The 20,037-nt window shown below is 49.0% G+C and overlaps 1 protein-coding gene across 1 annotated transcript in view; it reads right to left on the bottom strand.

The window, feature by feature from the left end:
• Positions 1–5,978, bottom strand: part of LOC146042450 (IgGFc-binding protein-like) — a 38,182-nt gene extending 32,204 nt beyond the window's left edge. The window contains exons 1-2 of the mRNA XM_083162441.1: positions 5,930–5,978; positions 546–599 (exon numbers count right to left, since the gene is read on the bottom strand). Of these exons, the coding sequence (XP_083018567.1) occupies positions 546–599; positions 5,930–5,978 (103 nt within the window). The remainder of the gene's footprint in view (positions 1–545; positions 600–5,929) is intronic.
• Between the last annotated feature and the right edge of the window lie 14,059 nt (positions 5,979–20,037).

Below are 20,037 nucleotides of genomic sequence, written 5' to 3'. Positions count from 1 at the left end.
TACAGGGCATAGACAGTCAGTGAATACAGAAGAATGGAGATGTGCTAATGTGTTATACAGAGTACAGGGCATAGACAATCAGTGAATACAGAAGAATGGAGAGGTGCTAATGTATTACACAGAGTACAGGGCATAGACAGCCAGTAAATACAGAAGACTGGAGAGGTGCTAATGTATTACACGGAGTACAGGGCAAGGACAATCAGTGAATACAGAAGAATGGAGAGGTGCTAATGTATTATACAGAGTACAGGACATAGACAATCAGTGAATACAGAAGAATGGAGAGGTGTTATGTGTTACACAGAGTACAGGGCATAGACAATCAGTGAATACAGAAGAATGGAGAGGTGCTAATGTATTACACAGAGTACAGGGCATAGACAGTCAGTGAATACAGAAGAATGGAGAGGTGCTAATGTATTACACAGAGTACAGGGCATAGACAGTCAGTGAATACAGAAGAATGGAGATGTGCTTATGTATTACACAGAGTACAGGGCACAGACAGTCAGTGAATACAGAAGATAAGGTTGGTCACTCACCACATAGGATGACCAGCAGAGAACATAGCAGCAGCGCAGTCGTATCACCCATGTCTGAAACGACATACAGTACAGGATTATTGTCACACATAAACCGGTCTCCTGGGGCTCATTGCTTCAGAATACACCCCAAAACCCTGAGCGGGCATTATAAACAGAAATAAAACATTCTGTATACTGTATGCCCTCTAAGACATGGAATAGTGTTATCATATAAGGAATGGATAAACCATCATTGATAAGGAAAATAAATCATGTTTTTTGAGTTTTATACAGAGGGGTCAGACCATAGCCCCCATTAATTATAATGTGAACTGGTCTGCACCAGCAATTAGCCTTTTGAAGGAGACTTGTGCAAGCATCACTTACCTACCCTTCCAGGAGCCAGCTGCTGCAATATAAAATTACATATAAAATTGCCTGTACCTCCCACATGTGAAGTGCCAAAATCGGGGGTAGAAGGCTCCGAGCCCCATCCCTTCTAGACACCTGCCCCTTTCTTGAAACCCCACCACTTTTTCCTTGTATAATTTATTTCTCCCCAACAGATATATACAGTCCAAATATTAAAACAAGGAGATATGAGCGCTGATTGGTTTTATTCTGCAGTGCAGCTGCTTCCTAGAAAGGGGGATTACCAAAACCCCTTTATATCAATAGACCAACAGCAAGAAAAAAGGAAAATGGAGCAGCGCTCTGCAAAATAACAGTATATTTAGTTAAAATAATCACACAATTGGCCAACAACACAGACAAGACAAACAAACAAACATTAAAATGAGTAAATACTCAGTTGCTTAGAGTTTCTTGTGTTAGGATAGTTAGTATGCATTCATTCAATTAAACATCCTCTGGTAGGGAACACCGGTTAGTTTTGTTATTGGTATCCAAAGCATATGTTATGTCCCCCACTCATGTGCACATATCAGTGGTATTAAAAACTAAATTGAGGGTCAGCATCAAGACAGGGGTCCGGCTTCCAGTACCTGATGAATTACTCCGACCGCTGGTGCAGTCCTGGTATCTGCGGTCTTCTCTGAGTACACTCACCAGTTCCGGTTCTGCGTGTTCACCATTAGCAATCCCCGTGGCCCTCTACGCGTTTCATTAAAAAAAGTGTATAGGCAGCACCTATAGCAGTGCCTCAGTGACAGGGACCTGCTTTTTGCCTATATGAAATACACCCCTGTCACTGAGGTGCTAAGGGGGGTGCTAAACGTGCGTGGATAGTGGGGTGTGCTAAATCGCATTGCATCACATCGCACGAGATCAATCGCATGCAATCGGCATGCGATTTGCGTGCAATGCGATCCGTGGACAGTGGCACTGCAAAACTACTCAGGTACCATCGCATCGCACGCAAATCGCATGCGATGCTATCCCAGCCCAATGCCGCTGAGAAACTACACAAGTACCTAATATACCTTTTGAGAATAGGACACTACGTAAACTACGCAACGGGCGCCGTGATAATAGACAAGTAGCAAAATTAGAAGAAGGTCATTAAGCTAAAGGTGTAGATTTACTAAAGCTTCTAAATCACACATGTGGTGGGGTTGCCCACAGCAACCACCAATTCTTCCATTTTACCAGGATACAGTAAAGAATGAGTCTGATTGATTTCTTTGGCTTTAGTAAATCTGCTGCTGCGATTATATTTTATTATGTTTTTCTCAGTTTCCAAAGCTACAGATCAGGGGCCAGATGCACCAAACTTCAAAAGTGATAAAATGGAGAGTGATAAACAGCCAGCCAATCAGCTCCTGTCTGATATTTTTCAAACCCAGCCTGTGACATGGCAGGCAGGAGCTGATTGGCTGGTCATTTATCACTCTCCATTTGATCACTTTTGAAGCGTAGTACATCTGGCCCTAACATTTTGAATATTGCAGCTGACTGAGGGGTAGATTTATTAAGCTCGGTGAAGTGATAAAGTGTCCCCAAACAAAGAGAGTACTTTCTCTTTCCTTGTTTGAAGTGATAAAGTGTCTGGTTTTTATCACCGTCCAATCAGCTCCTACCTGTCATGTTTCAAACCAAGCCTGTAACTTCACAGGTAGGAGCTGATTGGTCGGTGATAAAAACCAGACAGTTTATCACTTCACCGAGCTTAATAAATCTACCCCTAGAGACTTACGGTTAGTGATGCCATTGATTGGTTCACCTTCGATGCTCTACACATCATGGTTAAACCACTCATTTACAGTGGTTGGAACCATCGATGGCCATCACTGGCTAGGAACAGGCACAGAAGTGTGAGCTGTTGCCCATAGCAACCAATCAGCTTCTAGCTATTCCCTAGAAAGTGCTAGATACATGATAAGTAGAATCTAATTGGTTACTATGAGCAACATATTTCACTATTAAAGACTCACACTTTAGTAAATGTGGTACTTGTTTCCTATCTGGGCGCCCACGATTTTAATCGCGGGCATCGAGGGTAAAATCGGGGCCATCGCGGACATCGCGGCCGATAAAAAATCGGGTGCGATGGGCCAGACGCGATGCCCGCGATTTTCCCATAGAGAACAATGTTAAATGCCTCAATTTACCCGCGATGACCGCGATTTACCATAGGAAACAATGTTAAATGGATCAATTTCCCCAAATTATCATAGGGAACAATGGGAAATGTGGCAAAAACACCCCTGAACATAAAAATGTCCCCCCAAAAGTAGTTGACGCCACCCCGCCATCAACGTGAACCCGAAGCGTGGCGAGCGCAGCGAGCCCGCGAGGGGCGGCGGTACGCGTCCTCCGACCTTTTCATGCCCTACTATCCACTAGGGCGTGGAGTGAGAATAGAATAGTGTGGCGAGCGCAGCGAGCCACCGAGCCCGAAGCGTGGCGAGCGCAGCGAGCCCCGCGAGGGGACGCGGATACCATCACAGGTAAACGCGTCCCTTCGCGGGCTTCCCAGGTGTCCGCGACGCCATGGACACCTGGGAAGCCCGCGAGGGGACGCGTATAACTGTGAAGGTATCCGCGTCCCCTCGCGGGGCTCGCTGCGCTCGCCACGCTTCGGGCTCGGTGGCTCGCTGCGCTCGCCACACTATTCTATTCTCACTCCACGCCCTAGTGGATAGTAGGGCATGAAAAGGTCGGAGGACGCGTACCGCCGCCCCTCGCGGGCTCGCTGCGCTCGCCACGCTTCGGGTTCACGTTGATGGCGGGGTGGCGTCAACTACTTTTGGGGGGACATTTTTATGTTCAGGGGTGTTTTTGCCACATTTCCCATTGTTCCCTATGATAATTTGGGGAAATTAAACAATTTAACATTGTTTCCTATGGTAAATCGCGGTCATCGCGGGTAAATTGAGGCATTTAACATTGTTCCCTATGGGAAAATCGCGGGCATCGCGTCTGGCCCATCGCATGTCATTATAATGACATGCGATGTACCCGCGATGCCCGCGATGGGCGCCCAGATAGGAAACAAGTACCGTAAATGTACCCCTAAGTGGAGAATGATGGTGGCAGGGCCGGGCGCTGGTGGAAGGAGTACTAGACATTGCCTCATTACCATGGAGCCTTCTACTTCTTATTTAGCGCCTGCTAGAAGATAATAGATTGATTCTGATTGGTAGCTACGGGCAACACCCCATCTTCAATAGAATTCCCGTCTTACCAAATTGACCCCAGTGAGAACGGTGTTGTACAATTGAATACACAAATTTATTAAAGCTTCTAAAAATGAAGAGATGTTGCCAATAGCAACCAATCAGATCATGTCGATCATTTTCTAGGAGGTAATAGAGAAATGATAGACAGAATTAGGGATTGCCATCGACCATCGATGATTAGAAATCATCAATGGTTTTTGGCCGATGTTGAATAGTTTTACCATAGATGGGGGAGAACCAGAGGGTTTCCCACCATCGATGACAAGCTTTAACGAATAGTTTCATTTTTGCTTTTTCCCCAAGGTGCCGGGACACAAAGCATAGCTCCGCCTATGACACCCGCAAAGCCCCGCCCACTTATTTTGATAAGGCCCACAGACCAATCAATTAAAGAAAATGGATGACATTGATATGTAAAAACATCATTGGTCATCCATTGAATAGTACTACACTATCAATGGCCAGTTGCATCGATGGCAACCATCAATGGCAAAAGCAACGATGGCCATCCCTAGACAGAATGTGATTGGTTGCTATGGGCAACACCACCATATGGTTGGTAGAAGCATGCATACAGTATATTCTACAGTAAAAAAAAATAATAATAATAAAAAAATTATATATATTGTTCCCAGTGGGAATTTTGTATCGGAAGTACAGTGAGAGTCAGGGAGACCTCGATACAGTTTTACAGTCATTTATATTAGACAAACAAGAAATGTATTTTTATATATATACCTCAAGGCAGTTACCAGATTCCCAACATAGGGTGTATTTCCAGGGAGCCTCCTCTCGCTGTGTATTCCTGGATCTGTGGTCAGTCACATGCACCCTGTTCTCAATCTTAGGTCCAATGGAAGCTGAAATCATTCTGCAGTGACCCTGTATTTAAACTAGAATTCTGGGCGGTGGTCAAGGGATCATATCCCCATATACATTAATGTGATTAATGAATGCATATTGAGAAACCCATTGTTCTAATTTAGGTCAAATATTCCTTCATGTCTTTGTTCTTTGACTTGTAGTAAATCTTGTCAAATACTTAGTATATTTGGACTCTGACAAGATTGTACAGTACTTGAGCTCAGTAAACATGTACTTGTTTACATCAGATAGTTCTATTGTCTGGCTTCTACTGTAACACAATGGGAGGCCAAATTCTGAATAACATATTATAGCTAGAAGTCTATGTAGGAACAATGGCCCTTACAAAGATACACAAGGACATTCTTATAGAAGAGATATACAGCTATATGACACACACATATATACATAGAAGACAAACAGTTTTACCTAAGCTAAAAGTCACCCTTGACTTTTATGTATTATTGAGAGTTATTATCATATTACTCAATATCATTATATTGACCTGTCAACCAGAGTGGTGAATCTTTGTTAGGCGCCGTCCCAGGCACCGCCGCCGTCCTGGTCCGTTAGCAGCATCAGCACTGCTAGGACGGCGGCCATCTTCCGGGGACGCGTTGCTGGAGGTTGTCGGGGACATTGCTAGGCAACGCCCCGAACTTCCGCCACGGCCGTCTCTGCAGGGGGAAGACTCTGCAGGACGGACCGGAAGTGACGTCATGCAGGGGGCGGCAAATTTGAAATATAATCCGGCGTCTCCCTCAGACAGACGCCGGTTATAGCGTTCTGTCAGTCCATGTCAGAGTGTGTTCCTGGTTCTCCTGCGGTTCCACGCCTGTCCTGCCTTGTCTGGGTTTGTCCTGCTGTGCCGGAGATTCAGCTTCTGCTCCGCTGTACACTCATCTGCCCAAGAGATCTGCAAAGTGCTTGTCTGGGACTCCGTCATCTTCTCAGATAAGTCAGGGGTGCCCTGTCTGGCTCTTACGCAGTTTTTGACACACGGTGTCACTGGGCATTATCCTCATTTCTTTATATAACATCTAATTCGCATTGTTGCCATTATTCTTATATAACATCTCATTCGCATTGTTGCCATTATTCTTATATAACATCTTATTCGCATGTTGCCATTATTCTTATATAACATCTCATTAGCATTGTTGCCGTTGTATGGTATTATAGCTCACGGGCACTACTGCCAGTCAGTGTGTCACACTCAGCCGCGGCGGTGCGCGGCGGGCTTACTACTCACCCGTTCGCGCCCGCCGTCGGCTAGCGTGTAGTGGTCTCCAGTTCAGCGGCAGCAGGCAGCGGCAGTCTGGTGGGCAGCAGGCAGCGTGGGACGCCGGCAAGTGTAGCGGTATGTGCTGTAGGGGCGCCGGGAGGCCGGCGCCGCCATCTTAGTTAAGGGCAAATAGCAGATTGGTCCTTGTCTGAGGTTTCCGCCCATACTGACCTGACAGCCAATGGCAGCCGCCCTCTAGGGATATAGGGGATCTGCCTAGGCCTGTTCAGTGTCAGTACAAAGAGTCTCCAGAGGCGTTCACAGCTTCCAGCTGACTCCGGCTCTCTGACTCACCTCTCCTGACTTGGTGCCTTGCTTCAGTGCTCTGTGTTGGACTTGATTCAGCTTAACCCCATCGCTGCCAGTTCTCTCCACAGTCTGGTCTCTGCCTGCATCCCTGAGCTTCCTGGTCTAAGCCCTTCAAGCCGTCTGCTTCCAAGCAACTTCCCATTCTTCTGTCATCATCCAGCTTCTTTCAGTCTTCAAGGATCCCTCATTACCATCAAGTACATTCTCTTTCCGGATTTCTTCATTTCTCAAGACCCCAGCCTGCTGTCAGCAGTACGTGAACTGTCATTGTTTCAATGAACTTTTTCTTCTTTCAAAGTGCCGTGCTGGCTCAATTCTTATTACCACTAACTGCCACTTTAAGAAAGTATTCAAGTGTGTATTATTTCATTTATGAATTCTATTATTAAACCTGCACGATTTAATCCTTCCTCCTCTGGTCCGTCTCCGGTTGCTACACACCACACGACTTCATCCAGCCCTTCAGTTGTGACAGTTTGTACTGACCCGATGGAGTCGGGTGAAGAACAGGCTTCCATGGCGGACGCACTTCACAGCATCATGGCTCGTCTGGAGCAAGTGGAGGCTACCCAACGTCAAGTGGCTCAATTCCTTCAGATCTTGGCTCCGCCCCAGACGGCTCCCTCAGTTTCTGTGGCTTCAGCTCCAGAGGTTCCAGTCCCTGTTTCTACACCTGGACCAATAGTTCCTCATCACATGCAATTACCAACCCCCAGCAAATATGATGGTTCTCCGAAAGGATGCCGTGGGTTTCTGAACCAATGCGATGTGCATTTCACCTTACAGTCTTCTCACTTTCCTACTTCCAAGGCAAAGGTGGCTTATATTGTGTCTCTCCTGGCAGGGTCGGCTTTGGACTGGGTGTCCCCTCTCTGGGAACGTGCTGATCCCCTGCTCAATGACTATGAAGCTTTTATTACCTCTTTCCATCGCATCTTCGACGAACCTGGCAGAGTGTCGTCTGCCGCTACTGAGATCCTGAGGATTCGCCAGGGTAGTCGTTCAGTGGGACAATATGCTGTGCAGTTCCAGACTCTGGCTTCTGAATTAAAGTGGAACGAAGAGGCTCTCGTCTCCGCCTTCTGGAATGGGCTGGCAGGTCGTATCAAGGACGAATTAACTACCCATGACTCTCCTGCTACTTTGGCTGAACTCATCTCCTTGTGCAACAAAGTAGATCTACGGATGCAGGAGCGTCAACTAGAGAGAAATCGCTCCGATCGTCTCCGCCCTCGTCTCACCACCAACGCTGGTCCTGTTCCTAGACCTGGGCCTTCCACAACCACACCACCAGACGAACCCATGCAGATCAACCGCTCTCGGCTTTCCGTGGAGGAAAAGTCCCGTAGACGTCGTGAGAATCTTTGCATGTACTGCGGTTCTTCCGCTCATCTGTTGGCTTCCTGTCCACTGTGTCCGGGAAACGACCGCTCCTAACCTCCCCGAGGGAGGTCAGGTTAGGAGTCCTGCTTTCATCTCCCTCTTCAACTGTGCCCACCATTCCTGTTACCCTTGTGTGCCCTCAGGGAAAAATCAAGATCCAGGCTCTACTAGATTCCGGAGCAGCCGGGAACTTCCTTTCTTCTTCTTTCGTCCAGCAACATTCCTTGACGGTGCAACCTTTGGCCCATCCGTTGGCCCTCACTGCAGTAGATGGGAGTCGCATCAGCAGTGGGCAAATCACCCTTCAAACCGATCCAGTGACAGTTCTCATCGGTGCCTTACATCAAGAGACTCTTGAATTTTTTGTCCTTCCTCAGTCCTCACACCAGGTAGTCCTGGGCCTACCATGGCTTACTAAGCACAACCCTCACATTGATTGGACCAGTATGGAGATCACAGCCTGGGGTACGAACTGCCTAACTACTTGCATGCCTCGTGTCATTCCACTCCATCAAACTAATCCTCAAGAAGTAGGAGGTCCCAGTCTTTCGTCCTCATCAGCTCCACCCTTGTCGTTACCCACACCATATCTTTCTTTTTCTGACGTCTTCAGCAAGGGAGGTGCCGATACCCTGCCGCCTCATCGTTCCTGGGACTGTCCGATAGAGTTGATACCTGGGAAGTTCCCACCGCGGGGCCGCATCTACCCCTTGTCTCTGCCGGAGACCAAAGTCATGTCTGACTACATTCGAGAAAACTTGGATAAGGGGTTCATTCGCCCGTCCACTTCGCCAGCCAGAGCGGGGTTTTTCTTTGTGAAAAAAAAAGATGGAACCCTCCGGCCGTGTATCGATTACAGGGGCCTGAACGATATCACGATCAAGAACCGCTATCCTTTATCTCTTATCACCGAATTATTCGACAAAATCCGAGGGGCTTCCATCTTTACTAAACTGGATTTAAGAGGGGCGTATAAATTGATCCGTATCCGATCTGGAGATGAGTGGAAGACGGCTTTCAACACCCGAGATGGCCACTACGAATACCTGGTGATGCCATTTGGTCTTTGCAACGCTCCAGCCGTCTTCCAACAATTTGTAAATGACATATTTCGAGATTTACTATATCATTCCATCGTGGTGTATCTCGATGACATCCTCATCTTCTCGTCTAACCTCCATCTCCATCGGCAAACAGTGGCTGAGGTCTTGCGGCGCCTTCGCCAAAATAAATTATTCTGCAAGCTAGACAAGTGCGTCTTTGAGGTCACTTCCATTCCATTTCTTGGCCACATCCTCTCCAGCACTGGAATAGAGATGGATCCAGAAAAAGTAAGAGCCATCTTAGACTGGACAGCGCCCACAACGCTCAAAGGCATCCAGAGGTTCCTGGGCTTTTCAAATTACTATCGTCGTTTCATCCGGAACTTCTCCACCCTTGCTGCACCTCTTACAGCTCTAACCCGCAAGGGTTCTGATCCGAGTCAGTGGTCACCTGAGGCCTCCCAAGCCTTCCAACAACTAAAGGATGCTTTTGTCCCCGCCCCAATCCTTCTTCAGCCAAACCTCGACAAACCCTTTATTCTTGAGGTGGACGCATCCTCAGAGGGGGTGGGGGCAATCTTGTCGCAGAGAGGGGAGGACCAGGTGCTTCATCCCTGTGCCTTCTTCTCCAAGAAGTTTCTTCCAGCAGAAAAGAATTACCCCATTGGAGAGCAGGAGTTACTGGCAGTCAAATCTGCGTTGGAGGAGTGGCGGTACCTCCTGGAGGGGGCACGACATAAAATTACTGTGTACTCCGACCATAAGAATCTCTCATTCCTCAAGCACGCCCAATGTCTTACAGCTCGTCAAGCCCGCTGGGCCATGTTCTTCGAACGCTTCGATTTTCAAATCAGATTCAGACCCGGGACGATGAATGCCAAGGCCGATGCTCTTTCACGCTCTTTTGAAACTTCAGCTGATCTTGACACTCCTCCTCGACCCATCCTCGATCCTCTGGTCTTTGCTCAAGTAACAGTCCAGCCTTCACCTCCACCAGGCAAGACCTTCGTTCCCCTCAGTCTCCGAAAGAGAGTGCTGTCCTGGGCACACGCTTCCTGTTTCGCAGGGCATACCGGGGCACAGAAGACCTTAATGTTCCTGTTGCGTTCATACTGGTGGCCTACCATTCATCGCGATGTAACCACCTTTGTCGCCTCCTGTGTAAAGTGCGCTCAGCATAAGTCCTCCAGAACGTCTCCTGTCGGTCCTCTTCTACCTCTAGCCATACCAACAGAACCATGGTCCCACCTGTCTATGGACTTTATCTGCGAACTTCCCCCCTCCAAAGGGCATACAGTAATTTGGGTGGTGGTTGACCAGTTTTCAAAGATGGTGCACTTCTTCCCATTGAAAGGCCTTCCATCTGCTCCAGTGTTGGCTCAGCTCTTCATTTCCACCATCTTCAAACTCCATGGGTTGCCCAAAGAAATTATATCTGACCATGGCGTGCAGTTCGTCGCAAAGTTTTGGAGGGCCCTATGTTCCGCTGTACAAGTCAAGCTCAAGTTCTCCACTGCTTTCCACCCACAAACCAACGGGCAGACAGAACGTGTCAACCAGGACTTGGAAGCCTTCATTCGTTTATTCATCTCTTCCTCTCAAGACGACTGGGTAGACCTTCTGCCTTGGGCGGAGTTTGCGCACAACAATTCCTATCATTCATCCTCCGGCACCACTCCCTTTTTTACTGTCTTTGGCAAACATCCCCGATCTCCAGAGTTCTCAGATCTATCATTGCCCGATGTCCCTGCTGCTGCTTCTTCCCTACAACGGTTTGCAAAGATCTGGTCAGACATCCATACCGCTCTCCTCAAAGCATCCGCTCGATATAAAAGGATGGCAGACAGGAAAAGAAGAGCGGCTCCTAAGTTGAAGGTTGGAGATCGAGTATGGCTGTCTACCCGCCATATACGCCTTCGGTTACCATCCATGAAGCTGGCTCCTCGGTTCATCGGGCCATACCCAATCACTCAGGTAATTAATCCGGTGGCCTACAGACTACAGCTCCCTTCTTCCTTAAAGATATCAAACTCCTTTCACGTGTCTCTTTTGAAACCTTTACGACTGAACTTATATCAGAAAAAGGTGCCTAAACCGCCCAAGATTGGCTCAGAGAGAGAGACAGAGTTCGAGGTGAAGCGCATTATCGACTCACGTTGCCGCAATACCCATCTTCAGTATCTGGTAGAGTGGCTTGGATTCGGTCCTGAAGAGAATTCCTGGGTTGATGCTGCAGATCTCCATGCTCCCCGTCTGGTGAGACAATTCTTTCAAAGGAATCCACACAAGGTGCGTAGGTGCCCTGGGGTCACCCAGAAAGGGGGGGGGTACTGTCACACTCAGCCGCGGCGGTGCGCGGCGGGCTTACTACTCACCCGTTCGCGCCCGCCGTCGGCTAGCGTGTAGTGGTCTCCAGTTCAGCGGCAGTCTGGTGGGCAGCAGGCAGCGTGGGACGCCGGCAAGTGTAGCGGTATGTGCTGTAGGGGCGCCGGGAGGCCGGCGCCGCCATCTTGGTTAAGGGCAAATAGCAGATTGGTCCTTGTCTGAGGTTTCCGCCCATACTGACCTGACAGCCAATGGCAGCCGCCCTCTAGGGATATAGGGGATCTGCCTAGGCCTGTTCAGTGTCAGTACAAAGAGTCTCCAGAGGCGTTCACAGCTCCCAGCTGACTCCGGCTCTCTGACTCACCTCTCCTGACTTGGTGCCTTGCTTCAGTGCTCTGTGTTGGACTCGATTCAGCTTAACCCCATCGCTGCCAGTTCTCTCCACAGTCTGGTCTCTGCCTGCATCCCTGAGCTTCCTGGCCTAAGCCCTTCAAGCCGTCTGCTTCCAAGCAACTTCCCATTCTTCTGTCATCATCCAGCTTCTTTCAGTCTTCAAGGATCCCTCATTACCATCAAGTACATTCTCTTTCCGGATTTCTTCATTTCTCAAGACCCCAGCCTGCTGTCAGCAGTACGTGAACTGTCATTGTTTCAATGAACTTTTTCTTCTTTCAAAGTGCCGTGCTGGCTCAATTCTTATTACCACTAACTGCCACTTTAAGAAAGTATTCAAGTGTGTATTATTTCATTTATGAATTCTATTATTAAACCTGCACGATTTAATCCTTCCTCCTCTGGTCCGTCTCCGGTTGCTACACACCACACGACTTCATCCAGCCCTTCAGTTGTGACACAGTGACTCCTGCCCGGCCTTCATACCTCTTTCTGGGCTTCTGGGAGTTCCCCGGTATAGGGACTTAGCTAGCGGTTCCCCTTGACCTCTCCTGGCCTCGGCGGACGTGTTGTCATTTCTTAAGACCTGCCTGTAGCGGAGTGGGGCGGACCTAATTCGCCCTTCAGCCGAGACGGGCCCAGGTGAAGCCTAGCACCGCACACGTCCATCGATTCCAGTCAGAGGCAACGGAGTTAGGGTACCGGGGATACTCCCAGAATCCTTACATTGGGATACTCCCAGAATCCTTACATTATAAACGGCCCACCACGATCCCCCAGCTGTTCTGGAGGATCTCCTTGTACTCAGTTGTTGTGTCCGGGTGTCTTGTGTTTTTTCATCCATCATGGATCCCTCTGCTGGGGGTCCAGCTCAAGTACTCTCAGATCAAGTGCGTCTCCTTACGAAGCAGATGGTGGAGTTGTCCCTGCGTGTGGAGACACAGGAGGAGGTTAGGAGAGTAGTCCCGGGTAGTGCTCCATCCATCAAAGAGCCTAAGATGAATCTTCCCGATCGATTTTCAGGTGATCGGAAGTTGTTTTTTAATTTTGGGGAGAGTTGTAAACTATACTTTCGTCTCCGACCCGTTTCCTCAGGCTCAGAAATGCAGAGGGTCGGGTTGGTTGTCTCCCTACTCCAGGGGGATCCACAAACTTGGGCCTTTGGTTTAGGGGCAGACAGTCCTGAGCTCAGTTCTGTGGATAATTTTTTCACAGCTATGGGGGTGCTTTATGATGATCCTGATAAGGCAGCCTCCGCCGAAGATCACATTCGGGCCTTGAAACAAGGTCGCCATACTGCAGAGGCCTACTGCTCTGAATTCCGACGCTACGCTGGGAATACCACTTGGAATGACCCTGCGCTGCGGAGCCAATTCCGTCTTGGCCTAGCAGATCAGGTAAAAGATTTCCTGGTACAGTATCCGGCAGCAGCCTCTCTTGATGAATTGATGCAGTTGGTGGTCCGCATCGATAGACGCATCAGAGAGAGACGCTCCGAGCGAGAGTTACCCTCCTATCCTCTCGCCGAGACAGGAGGTGACCTGGCGGGCGGGTCTGAAGAACCAATGCAGATTGGTGCATCTCGCCTATCGAACCAGGAGAAGGCCCGTCGTCGCTCCCTAGGCTTATGTTTGTATTGTGGGGGTAAACCTTGTGGGCACATGTCCAGAACGTCCGGGAAACGCCAGGGCCTAGGGGTTAGGGGAGGAATCCTTTTAGGCCAGTCCCGTTTGTCTCCCAATAATTCTCTTCTTATATGTATTTGTTTGGGTCTCGGGGTTCAGCGGTGGGAATCCCAGGCCTTTGTGGATAGTGGGGCTGCCGGGAATTTTATCGATTCCCGCCTGGTTCAGGAGCTTGCCATTCCATTGGTCGCTCTTCCCTCCGAGTTGTCTGTTTTTGGCTTGGAAGGTGGTCTCCTTCCCAAGGGTCTCATCTCACATCGCACAGTGCCCCTAGACCTAAGCATAGGCTCCACCCACTCCGAGATTGTTGAATTCCTTGTTATTCACAACCCACTTAGCTCCTGTGGTGTTGGGGTTACCGTGGTTGAGGTTACATAACCCTCATTTCGATTGGCGGACTGGGGAGCTGTTGCGGTGGGGTGTGACTTGCGCAAACTCCTGCCTGCACCTCCCAGTCAGGGTCTCTACTCTCACCAATTCTCTGCTCCCTGCTCCGTATGTTTCTTTTTCTGATGTCTTTTCCAAGAAAGAGGCAGAGACCTTACCTCCCCATCGACCTTATGACTGTGCCATCAGTCTCCTTCCTCAGGCTAAGCTACCCAAGGGTCGATTGTATGCTTTGTCCTTACCCGAAGCTAAGGCTATGGAGGAGTATATTGCCGACAACTTGAAAAAAGGTTTTATTCGTCCCTCAAAATCTCCTGTGGGGGCGGGGTTTTTCTTTGTCGGTAAGAAGAATGGTACCTTACGTCCATGTATTGATTACAGACAGCTTAACTTAATCTCTGTAAAGAACTCTTACCCGTTGCCTTTGATCTCCGTTTTATTTGATCAATTACGCTCTGCCACGGTTTTTTCCAAGATAGATCTCCGTGGTGCGAATAACTTGATCAGAATCAAAGCGGGGGATGAGTGGAAGACCGCTTTTAACACCCAAACTGGCCATTATGAATACCTGGTTATGCCCTTGGGATTGGCCAATGCCCCTGCAGTCTTTCAAGACTTCATTAATGACGTCCTTCGGGATTTTTTGGGTATTTTTGTGGTCGTTTATCTGGACGATATTTTGATTTTTTCTTCTTCTTTGGAGCAACATAGGGTACATGTTAAGAGGGTTTTACAGAGACTCAGAGAGAACAGTCTGTATGCTAAACTCGAAAAGTGTGAGTTTGAGGTCCAGAGTATTTCTTTCCTTGGCTATGTTATTTCTCCAGAGGGCTTCTATATGGATCCTGCCAAGGTTCAGGCTATCTTGGATTGGGTGCAGCCCACTACTCTGAAAGCAGTCCAGAGATTTTTGGGGTTCGCGAACTACTATCGCAGGTTCATTCCTGCGTTTTCAGATATAGTCGCACCCATCGTTGCACTCACCAAGAAGGGGGCAGATCCCGCTCTCTGGTCCACTGAAGTCCACAATTCTTTTCGTCTCCTCAAAGAGGCCTTTGTATCTGCCCGGATTCTACGTCATCCAGATCCTGACCGTCCGTTTATTTTAGAGGTTGATGCCTCCGAGATTGGCATTGGGGCTGTCTTGTCGCAGGTAGATTCTAAAGATGGTCTATTACACCCTTGTTCCTTCCATTCGCGCAAGTTCTCGTCCGCGGAGCGGAATTACTATGTGTGGAAGAGGTAACTTCTGGCCATAAAATGAGCCCTGGAAGAATGGCGACACTGGCTGGAGGGATCCAAATTTCAGGTGACCATTTTTACTGATCATAAGAACCTCTCTTATCTTCAGGATGCCAAGAGGCTAAATGCCCGTCAGGCAAGGTGGGCATTATTTTTTGCCCGATTTAATTTCCGTATCACTTTTAGGCCAGGTTCCTGTAACGTCAAGGCGGACGCTTTGTCCAGGAGTTTTCTGGGTCTTCAGGACAAGGAATCAGCGCGAGAGACCATTATTCCCTCTTCTAGGATTTATGTTGGTATGGCGCAAACACTTTTTGATAAAGTCCTACGGGCACAAACGGAGGCTCCTGACCTTACCCCCTCTGGTAGATTGTTTGTTCCCTCCAGACTCCGAGGAAAGGTTCTTGCGGAGTTTCATACGGCCAAGACCGCAGGCCATCCTGGTTGTACCAAGACATTGGAGTTAATCTCTCGTTCTGTATGGTGGCCATCAATGAGAGGGGATGTGGAATCTTTTGTTAAGTCTTGCGAGGTTTGTCCCAGAGCCAATTCTTTTGATTCCGGATCTTCCTGGGGTGGTTCTTGGTTGTCTCGGAGAAGGCTTATTTGGAACAAGATTCATAAGGCCCTCCTTGCTTCAGCGGCTTCTGCCAAACGGTTCTCTGATCGTAACAGGAGGCCTTGCTCTTTTAGAGTGGGAGACTGGGTTTTTCTTTCTACCCGGAACATTAAGATTCGCCAAGTCTCTCAGAAACTGGGGCCCCGCTTTATTGGTCCTTTCAGAATCATCAGTCAAATCAACCCCGTGGCTTTTAAGCTCCAACTGCCCCGGGCCATGAAGATTCACAATACGTTCCATTGCTCTCTTTTTAAGCAGGCATCTCAACCCAGGCGCAAGGCACCTGCACCTATCCTTGTCCAAGGGCACGAGGAGTTCATTATTGAAAAGATTCTTGATTCCAAAGTGACCCGCAATCAGCTCAAATTGTTGGTTCATTGGAAAGGATATGGCCCGGAAGAGAGATCCTGGATCCCGGACCACGAGCTCCACGCTCCTACCCTCAAGAAAAGATTTTTTGAAGAATTTCCCCATAAACCCAGACTTGGGGGTCCCTTGACCCCTCCTCAAGGGGGGGGGGGTACTGTTAGGCGCCGTCCCAGGCAGAGACGACCGTGGCGGAAGTTCGGGGCGTTGCCTAGCAACGTCCCCGACAACCTCCAGCAACGCGTCCCCGGAAGATGGCCGCCGTCCTAGCAGCGCTGATGCTGCTAACGGACCAGGACGGCGGCCATCTTCCGGGGACGCGTTGCTGGAGGTTGTCAGGGACGTTGCTAGGCAACGCCCTGAACTTCCGCCACGGCCGTCTCTGCAGGGGGAAGACTCTGCAGGACGGACCGGAAGTGACGTCACGCAGGGGGCGGCAAATTTGAAATATAATCCGGCATCTCCCTCAGACAGACGCCGGTTATAGCGTTCTGTCAGTCCATGTCAGAGTGTGTTCCTGGTTCTCCTGCGGTTCCACGCCTGTCCTGCCTTGTCTGGGTTTGTCCTGCTGTGCCGGAGAATCAGCTTCTGCTCCGCTGTACACTCATCTGCCCAAGAGATCTGCAAAGTGCTTGTCTGGGACTCCGTCATCTTCTCAGATAAGTCAGGGGTGCCCTGTCTGGCTCTTACGCAGTTTTTGACACACGGTGTCACTGGGCATTATCCTCATTTCTTTATATAACATCTCATTCGCATTGTTGCCATTATTCTTATATAACATCTCATTCGCATTGTTGCCATTATTCTTATATAACATCTTATTCGCATTGTTGCCATTATTCTTATATAACATCTCATTAGCATTGTTGCCGTTGTATGGTATTATAGCTCACGGGCACTACTGCCAGTCAGTGACTCCTGCCCGGCCTTCATACCTCTTTCTGGGCTTCTGGGAGTTCCCCGGTATAGGGACTTAGCTAGCGGTTCCCCTTGACCTCTCCTGGCCTCGGCGGACGTGTTGTCATTTCTTAAGACCTGCCTGTAGCGGAGTGGGGCGGACCTAATTCGCCCTTCAGCCGAGACGGGCCCAGGTGAACCATAGCACCGCACACGTCCGTCGATTCCAGTCAGAGGCAACGGAGTTAGGGTACCGGGGATACTCCCAGAATCCTTAAATTGGGATACTCCCAGAATCCTTACAATCTTCTTTGCATTCTATAGCCTTACAATATACAATGGCCTCACAATAGCCAATTAAGTTGATTCTATATTTATGCAATAATGCACAATGATTGACATACTAATTTAATCACAACACAAACAATAATTAGAACAACAATTCTTTTGATCAGTCATATTTTAGGGAGATTTCTATCTTCCTTTCATTGTTCTTTCCGGTACTTGTGTATTATAGCGGCGCCCCCGATGTACATCGCACGATGAACGCGTCACATCGCATGCCATGTACCGCATGGCATGCGATGCAATGCGACGTGATTTTGACCCCCTATGCGATGAAAAGTGCTTTTGAGCACCCTAATGGGTGCTTACAATGTTAAATGCACCCCCTCACTATAAACGTGAACCCGAAGCGTGGCGAGCGCAGCGAGCCCGCGAGGGGCGGCGGTACGCGTCCTACAACCTTTTCATACCCCCACTATTCATGTCGGCGTGGAGTTGAGAATAGAATAGTGTGGCGAGCGCAGCGAGCCACCGCGCCCGAAGCATGGCGAGCACAGCGAGCCCCGCGAGGGGACGTGGATACCTTCACAGGTAAACGCGTCCCTTCGCGGGCTTCACAGGTATCCGCTTCCCCTCGCCACGCTTCGGGCTCGCCACACTATTCTATTCTCAACTCCACGCCGACGTGGATAGTGGGGGTATGAAAAGGTCGTAGGACGCGTACCGCCGCCCCTCGCGGGCTCGCTGCGCTCGCCACGCTTCGGGTTCAAGTTTATAGTGGGGGGGGTGGCGTGGGGGTGCATTTAACATTGTAAGCACCCATTAGGGTGCTTATACATTGTTTAATCACATCGCATTGTATGGCATTGTATGCCATGTACAATGGCATACAATTTGAAAATTGTATGCCATCGCACACTATCCAAGGAAATCACGCCGCATCGCATACCATCTCATGCGTTATGGTATGCGATGCGATGGGCGCCGCCAAAATACACAAGTACCTTCTTTCCAGCTAAGAGGAGAAGCTACATATGGCAAAGTCTTGATGAATTTGGGGAGTGAGTGCAAATCCATCTTTCTGTTTCTCCCAATCTGAATCCAGTTCTTATTATGATCTAGTGGATCTATTAAAAACTACTTCCAAAGGCAATGTCTGGGCATTTGTGTGTTGTTCTGGTCTGTTCGCATCCCCCGTGTGTTCACATGGGGGAGCGATGTTTGGCATCTGCGCATGCGCATTTATGCGGTTTTTCAGATGCCTTGTGCGAGCTGGCACAGCAAACTGCCTACCATAGAGGTTCCTTACATCTGCGAGCGCTGTAGAAATTATTCGATGGTCGGTGACCATCGAATGGTTTCATACCCGCATGCAAGCTGCGAATGTATGTTTATGCAAAACATCCATTACCATGCCTGCGGAGGTTCACAGCCTGCCGGGGGGGTGTCAGCGTGGCAGGAGGTGTCCTTTAACAAAAGCTGCAGTGAAGCAGTGCAAAGTGGGGGAATATTCACTATCCCCGTGCGTTATGGCAGGGGATAGCGCTTCTCCTGATGTATGACACCCGTGATGTGTTTAACGGGCGGCGATACGGGGAGGAGGCTTAGCAGAGCTGCCATATTTTAAATAAAGCGCCTTGGTCTTACCAGATGTATCATCAGGCGCTGTGGGGCTTCGTTCCTTATTGGACCCTGTCGCTGTTCGCCAGCTTTTTCTGGCATTGCGCGTCTCCAACCTTGTAATGCTCTGCGCCGCTTGCTGGTCTCCGGGCCTCCGGCGTATTCAAATTAAAACTGCACATGCAGCACCATACATTTCCCAGCATCCCATGCGAATATTACCAGGCGCATGCACAGTTTTAATTTGAAGATGCCGGAAACCATTGTTAGATGTTTTAACATTGTTTTATATTGAATATACCATTTATTAAATGTGGTAATATTTTAACTACTGGTGTTTAGCACTCCCTTGTTATTGTCCCTCTCTGTCATTGGGGCTGTGAGAATATGGTCAGAGAGAATTCCACTTGTTCCAACCCCCTTGGGTCTGCTCCCTGAGCATTTCTTGTGCCTATACTTAAGGGCTTTTGGTTGTGTCTGCAAAGGGTTGTGCACACTGTACCAGATCTCCCTCCCCAGTTCCTAATTTTGTCTAATAGCTGGTTCCATTTTTGGCTTAGACTGAAGCTTTTCCCTCATTTCAAATATAGCATCATTTCTAATATGATCAATATTGTCTTTTGGAACCCCAGCAGGGGCTGCTTGCAGAAAGAAAAAAATCATACACTGTGTGACAGGAGCAGGGCAGATGCTACCATTAGGCAGCTTTAGGCAGCTGCCGAGAGCGCCGGCCACTTGAGGGCGCTCTTTGTTCAGCGGGTACCTCCAACAGCAGCTGCCTGTCCGATCTTATGCCCACCACACAGAACATAATTGGGGCTGGGGAAGGATGGGGTATAGGCGTGGGTGCTCTACACTTATTTCTACTTATTGTGCCGAACACCTGTCTGGCACACCATCCCACCGCCGCTGTGGCCGCCAGTTACCATGGTTACCAGTCGGCACTGAGTGACACTGATTCAGCTGCACGGGCTGCCCAGCACCTACCGGTCAGGATGCTTGGAGGAGCAACCTCCCACCACCTCCTGCTGTACGTATGCAGTATGCTTCAAGTAACAAGCTGCAGGCCTGCCCTGCCACTCCTCATCTCCTACTACTGCCACCCTCCATGTGCTCCCTTTCTGGCAGTTGTACCTGCCCCAGAGACATGGTATTGTGTTTATTTA

The sequence above is a fragment of the Crinia signifera genome, chromosome 19 (assembly GCF_055691185.1).
Source record: "Crinia signifera chromosome 19, ASM5569118v1, whole genome shotgun sequence".
NCBI lineage: Eukaryota > Metazoa > Chordata > Amphibia > Anura > Myobatrachidae > Crinia > Crinia signifera.
This window is presented reverse-complemented; position numbering and strand designations above follow the sequence as displayed.